The 6,725-nt window shown below is 51.8% G+C and overlaps 2 protein-coding genes and 3 non-coding genes across 5 annotated transcripts; 3 read left to right on the forward strand and 2 right to left on the reverse strand.

Moving 5' to 3' along the window:
* Positions 1-1,944: 1,944 nt before the first annotated feature.
* On the forward strand, positions 1,945-3,147 carry TraAM80_06849 (expression site-associated gene (ESAG-like) protein; the record flags this gene model as incomplete). Its single annotated transcript, XM_029383676.1, has 1 exon — positions 1,945-3,147. The coding sequence occupies one exon, from the start codon at positions 1,945-1,947 to the stop codon at positions 3,145-3,147; it is 1,203 nt and encodes a 400-aa protein (XP_029236523.1).
* A 241-nt stretch (positions 3,148-3,388) lies between these two features.
* Positions 3,389-5,170, forward strand: TraAM80_06850 (fatty acyl-CoA reductase; the record flags this gene model as incomplete). Its single annotated transcript, XM_029383677.1, has 1 exon — positions 3,389-5,170. The coding sequence occupies one exon, from the start codon at positions 3,389-3,391 to the stop codon at positions 5,168-5,170; it is 1,782 nt and encodes a 593-aa protein (XP_029236524.1).
* Positions 5,171-5,760: 590 nt separating this feature from the next.
* TraAM80_06851 lies at positions 5,761-5,842 on the reverse strand. Its single transcript has one exon. It is a non-coding gene; the product is annotated as a tRNA-Leu (tRNA).
* A 105-nt stretch (positions 5,843-5,947) lies between these two features.
* TraAM80_06852 lies at positions 5,948-6,019 on the reverse strand. Its single transcript has one exon. It is a non-coding gene; the product is annotated as a tRNA-Gln (tRNA).
* Positions 6,020-6,098: 79 nt separating this feature from the next.
* TraAM80_06853 lies at positions 6,099-6,172 on the forward strand. The gene has a single exon. It is a non-coding gene; the product is annotated as a tRNA-Ile (tRNA).
* The last annotated feature ends 553 nt before the right edge of the window (positions 6,173-6,725 follow it).

Here is a 6,725-nt window from a genome sequence, read left to right on the forward strand (position 1 = left end):
TCGAGCTGCGCAATTTACTCACCAATGCACTTCTGACCATCACCGGGGCAGCAATGCGGCGGGAGTCACGCGGCGCACACGCTCGCGACGACTACCCAGAGCGAGATGACCACAACTGGATGAAGCACACGCTTGCCTACCTTGATGACAAAAACGGCAAGGCTCGCCTTGCGTATCGCAGAGTACACAACGAAATGTTGACAAGTGAACTGGAGAGCATTCCTCCTGCCAAACGTGTTTACTAGTATTAGTGCATTTTAGGACGCTGGATGAAACTGGGGGGTAGATACAGGGATGGAAAGAGGTAGTATTTTTTTAAACGTGACAAGGGAAAGAGGAAATAAAATGCCCAAACGAAAATAGAATCATCTGGAGGTGTGTGTGGAAATGGAAAACGTTTATATTTTTGATTGGCATACATTTGTTACCAGAGGCCGGGATTGGTCACATACAGGTATGGATGGTATGCAATATTGATTTTCAGCCTTTATTTGCGTAGCCGTATGAGTGGAGAGAGCGTTGTATCATGAGGTTGTCTTACCACTCTTCCCGTGTCGTTGTTGTTTTACTCGGCTCCTGTGGTCCGACGTTGCTTCCTGGTGTTCTTGCTGTCCATCTCTTTTCTCCTTCTACATCTTCAGCAAGGCAAACAGTGTGGAAAGGTTCACATTGGTATAGCTGTGTGTAAAATAACCAGATGCTGACCTTGGCGAACGTTCCGGGAAAGCTTCAGGCTTCTCTTCGCCTTTGCAGTGTTTGTGCTGGTCCCGGTGCCGTTGTTCATTCCTGTATTCACCGCTAGCGATGGCCTAACTGGGGTCAATGCTGGCAACACCTCCACAAAGGGCAAGGTAACCCTTTGGGAGAAGCGTCTTTGGGTGTAGGGGGTTGACCATGAGGATCTGCATTCAAATTGCGGAGGGCTTTGCCATCGTGGTGTACGTCTTGACGGACTTAAAATATTTTATGTGTGCATGTTGTTGTTGTTTTTTTGGCTTTTGCGCTCTTGTTATTGCATTCAAGTGAGGCAATGAGGCTTTGTGCTATGCTTCTGTATGAATACTACCACTACCCTGAACGTCCCTCAGGTTTTTCGTCGTCGTTTCTTTGATCTTTCGCCAGGGGTTCACGTCAATGAGAGACCCCGCCGTCGCGAACGCACGAAACTCGTTTCAAGCGGCACGGGTGATTTCCGACTCTCCGCCCTCCCTCTCATACTCCCTCCCTTCACTGCCGCCACACCATCGCATGCTGCTCTGTCTTATTATGGCTTCTGCCACCGCCACCAACACTATCTTCTCCACCTCACACGCAACAATGAGAGAGCGATGGCGTCCGCGACGAATATACCTGCATATTCTTATCGATTGAAAAGGAGCGAAAAATAAAAATGGAAAAAGAGCGGTGATCAAAAAGGTGAGAGAAACCAACTGCACGTTGTTGCAGCGGTGGATAAATTGGTGGTCATGTAACGATACAGGAACGGAAAGAGAGGGAAGTGGAGGGAAGTAAGTTATTTGACGTTGTGGTGAATTTATTTATCGATAGTTCTTGTTGTTGTTTGGGGGGGGGGGTACAGAGAGCAAAAGTAAGTTTTTGCGGTAACTGGGGTAAAGGGGCGAAACTGGGCGGCGACAGCAACGGCAACGGTTGTATCAGTACATGTATAGGATAATTTGTTACAGGGTGTATGTGTGGTGGTGGTGGTGGAAGGAATTGCTAGAGAATGCAATGTGTGTATACCTTTCCTTTACTTGCGTTAAAAATATTGTCTATTTATTCTTTTTTTTTTTCGGTCTTGTTTGTGATGTGTACATGAAAAATGGCACACCCTGATTTACACCTACCTCCTGCTCCTTCCTACTGCCTCTGAGGTGGGCACTGGTGTCACGTGTGAGCGAAAAAAAAAAGTGTTTTTTTTTTTTTGTTCCTCGCTCTGGTATCATGAGACAGAGGCTGATTCGTTGCGTCGCGCTGCTGGTGATCGCTGTGTGGCTGCCGTGGGGCATCTTCTGGTTGCGGCTCGACGACAACGATGCCGAGCTAGGCATGGCTGAAACCAAAGCGGCACGCACCCCCGCCACTCCCAGGGTTATCTTTGTCGTGGCGCAGACACGGCCGTCTCCGGGTTGGTGTCAGATGTTGGCCAGTGCCATCCTCTCCAATGTGACAGTGGTGACGGTCGGCCATGGTGAAAAGTACACGCACAGTCAACGCGTGTTTTGGGTGATGCACTACATCGAGGCGGCGGGACTCCGAGACGAGGACGTGGTTGTCTCGTACGATGGGTCAGACACGCTTCTCAGTGGCGCTCTCACTGTTCAGCGAGCGGTGGATCGATTTATTGCCACAAGCCCCTCCTCGTTTGAGACCTTTGTATCTGAAGCAGTGCACGGTGCGGAGGCGACTGCCCCGCTCCTGTTTACGGCGGAGGGTAATTGTTATCATCCACAGTTGACCGGTAGCGTTAAATGGGGTCTTTCCAAGGGAAGATGCATTTCGGCGTACAAGCGCGTTGAGGGGGTTCTACAACAGCAAAAAAAAGTTTTGGTTGGAGAGAGACGCAATCGCTTGCACTTCCTTAATGCTGGTGGCTATGTGGCCCGTGTGTGGGCCTTGAAACAGGCATTCATGGCGTACCGCACTCTGATTCGTATCCGGAAACTGTGGTGTGATCAAAGTGCCTGGGGGATGTTGTATTTATGGAGCATCTCTAGGGACACCTCTGTGACTCCAACCGTGCGTCTTCCGTTTGGCCTAGTGGGGCTGGACATGCACAATAGCTTCTTTCTTTCCTTGCATGGCATGTCTCTGGGGAAGAGCATACGACTGATTAGCCCCTCCGCCATTGACGAAGCTGTAGTGAGAAGTAAACTGCCATTTTCTCTTTTTTTTGACCTTCTCGACTTCCCTCATGCTACACCTGCTGTTTTGCATTTCAACGGCATTGGACGCAGAGGCGCGGTGCTTCTTGAAACTCTGCGCAACCATACCTCGTGGTTTGTGGAGACCCATCGTAACGAGGCTGCCTTGCTTAAGGCGAGGGAATGGTTGAGGCAGGGCGCGCGTGTGAGTTTACATGGCATTGGTGGGAAAGGGAAGGAAGTTCTCTATGGTGACGTTTGTCGTGCTGGTGCATTTCTGTAGTTCTGTCTCCGTGTTGTGTGTATTCTGCTTTGTTTCCCTTCCCTCTTCTTCAATGCCTTGTAGTGGTGTAGTGGACGCAGCCGCTGTGGGGAGTATTTCATGCGTCTCAGGGTGCGTCGTCGCATTCGTGTCAAACTTCGGCGCCATCTTACCTCCCTCCTTCCTCTCATTCAATTACTCTGTCTTTTTAGTTGGCTGCCCTACGGGCTGTTCGAATAGAGTAGGAACCACGTGAAAATTCATGCCTCTTGACGTCTATAAAGGGTTTTCCCGCAAGTCCTTCTTCGTGACGGGGGGAAGCGGCTTCATGGGAAAAGTCCTCCTGTTTAAACTGTTGAAGGAATTCCCAGACGTTGAGGCCATATATGTCCTGATCCGGGGAAAAAGCTCACGCAAGCTGAGGCGCTATATCGGACCGCAAGAGCGTCTTAAAACGGAGGTGTTGGGCTCACCCTGCTTCGATCCGCTGCGCGAGTCCTTGGGTGCAGATGCCTTCAAGGCGCTCAGCTCGCGTGTCATTGGGGTGGAAGGAAACATTAACGAGGATCGGCTGGGCCTAAGTGATAAGGATTGCCAAATGATTTTAAAATCGGTGCACTACATTGTACACATGGCAGCCACTGTCAACTTTGATGAACGTCTTAACGTGGCTGTGGACACAAATACGTTGGGGGCCCTGCGCGCCCTTGCCATCGCCAAGGAGTGTCGAAAGCTGGAGGCTATGGTGCACGTTTCCACGTGCTATGTTAACTACAACCATCGAGGGGGTACTGTGGAGGAATGCCTGTATCCGCTGCCGTTTGATCCGGAGGCGATGTGCAAGTATCTTCTCTGCTTAAATGAACAGGAGGTGGACGAGGTCTCCGCGAGGCTGTTGAAGAAGTATGACTTCCCGAATACGTATACATTCACCAAATCGATGGGGGAACAGTTGGTGTACGCGCGACGCGGAAATTGTCCTGTGTCCATTGTCCGCCCTTCAATTGTGGGCTGCAGCTACAAGGAGCCGTTTCCGGGCTGGGTGGACGCCCTCACTGCAGCCGGGGGCCTCATCTTGACTGTGGGACTGGGTGTGGTGCATGATGTTTCTGCCTGCGCGGACGCTATTTCCGACATTGTCCCTGTGGATTTTGTGGTCAATACGATTATCAAAGTTCTGTTCAAGACGCAGTACCATTACAAGCGGCAGCGCGTAAAGGTAGACAACGCAGAGCAATCACAACAGCTTCATGTGGGCGGAACACTTCTGACCGCCTTGGCGAAGGCCGAGCTGCCGAAGAAAAGTGGCACAGCTGGTGGTGGTATAGACAGCGTTGTGCCGTTAACAGCCATCGCGTCACAGCACCAGCAGCAGCAACAACAACAACAACAACGACAACAATCGCACTCACAGCCGCAGGCGGAGCAGGATGTTGCTGTTTCCGCTCCTGTGGGTTGTTTAATGCCATGTGAAACACAAGCAGTTCCACTTTCATTTGTGTACCATGCCGCGACTTCGTCATCGGCCAATCACCTGACATGGAAACGTCTTCGGGATGCCGCACGGGTTTATTGGAATGGGAAGCACAAGCATCCAAAGGCGTTATCTTATATGAAAGGGGAGCTTATTGACTCAGATCTTCAGTATATGCTGCGTTTCTTTGTATTTCGTGAGGTGCCGTATCAGTTTCTTCGCCTTGTGGCACACCTTCCCCACCCAATTGGGTCCAGGGAGAAGCAACATCTCGTTGGGAAGCTTGGTCGAGCGCTGTTACGCTCGAGAGAGTTCAACCGCCAGTTCCGTGCCTTTACCAAGCACGAGTGGGTTTTTGCAACAAGACAAACTCAATCATTGGACGATGACCTAAACGAACGCTCTCGCTCTGCCTTTTACTTTGATACGTACATGGTCAACTGGTGGTTTTACTCACAGGCATACGCCCATGGTATTCTCAAATACATTGTGAAGGACACGGGCGGCTTTGAGTTTCCGGAACAGCCTGCCACTGCGTCCGATGTCTTCAAGAGGGCTTCTTCGCTGTAGAAGTGTGTTTGGATATCTAATTTGTGATTCGATTCCTGGTTTGTAGGCGCACACGTGTGTATTGTTCTCTTTGCTGTTGGGCTTTTCTGCCGCTTGGCCGTGGCACTACTTTCCCCCTTCCCCACGTCTATGTGATAAAGATGCATAAATTAATAGGAGTTTGTAACAGGGAAGGCCCGTAGGACGTGGAAGTGCTTCTTTTTTTTTTTACTTTTATGCAACGTTCATCTGCAGCCGCGCCTCTCTTACAGGCCAACGAGGGTTTTTTTTTTTTTACGCAGAATAAAAAAAAAAGGAAATAGAATGGGCAACATATTGTTTGTCCACATGCCAACTCTATGTGGGTTTCTGCGTGAGTGCGTGTGTGTGCTCGCTTTTCTTTGCAGTGTCTGCTCGTGGGGGTGCTCACTTGCCTGCTATGAGCAACGGTTCTTTTTCCTTTTCTCTTTCCCCTTTGCGCGATACAGGCTTGTGAAAAGAGTGCGTGGCCACGCGAGTCCAGGGGAAAACCAAACCGCAGGGAATGCAACCGCCACGCATAGTGCCGAACCTTTTGTTGGTCTCTGACCTCGCCGTGAACACGAAAAACGTGCTGGAGGTGGGGTTCGAACCCACGAAGCTCACGCATGAGAACTTAAGTCTCACCCCTTTGACCAACTCGGGAACCCCAGCGCTAGCCGCGCGGGCAGGGACTTAAGCAACCCCCACTAAAAAAAGAAGAAACCTTTCACACATTCACACACATAGGCAACCCTCAAAACGGGGGTGGGCAAAAAGTGCTCCCACCTGGATTCGAACCAGGGTTATCGGATTCAGAGTCCGAGGTGATAACCGCTACACTATGGGAGCCACGGTCATCGTCACCACGCGTGCACTAAGGGCTCCTTATACAACGTTTCACTACCAAAACCATCCATTGGCACGCATGGCTCTCATAGCTCAGTCGGTTAGAGCGTGGGTCTAATAAGCCCAAGGTCACAGGTTCGACCCCTGTTGGGAGCACTTTTTCCACCGATTATCATACTCCTCCCCCTTGCTCTCTCTACGGCGCCAGCTCTGTGGGACTGTCCCCCGTGCAAGGGCTCCTGTTGGGGTGGCTAAGGGCGCAAATCCCCGGGCGCCTCCTCGCTTCTGCCGCGCACACCTTCACAAGACTGCTCTGCTTCCTGGCGCGTAGCGAGCACAAGCCAGCGGCTTTTGGCGGCGGCGCCGTCCAACTCCGCCAGTTCGGGGGCCCAAAACGACGGCCTCCGGTGGCTCTTTGCCGGGACTACCACCTTGGCGGCCCGCCGTCTGCCTGGCGTAATTCGTTGTTCTGCGCCGCCCATGTTGCCTCCATGCCCCGTGGAATCCTGCGGAGCTGATTGACTGCGTGGCGATATCTCCTCCGGTTGGCCTCCCCCGCGTAGGCAAACTTCGGGAAGGCCTCGGTGGGTTGGCGGGCGCGCTATCGCACACTGATCTTGCCGCGGGATCCGGGTGGAATATCGCGGCCCCAACCCACCGCAGTTGCCTCGCCTTCTGCGCGGGGCAGCTTCTCCAACTCCACCCCGGC

The sequence above is a fragment of the Trypanosoma rangeli genome, assembly GCF_003719475.1.
Source record: "Trypanosoma rangeli strain AM80 chromosome Unknown Tra_15.4_contig_00262, whole genome shotgun sequence".
Taxonomy (NCBI): Eukaryota; Euglenozoa; class Kinetoplastea; order Trypanosomatida; family Trypanosomatidae; genus Trypanosoma; species Trypanosoma rangeli.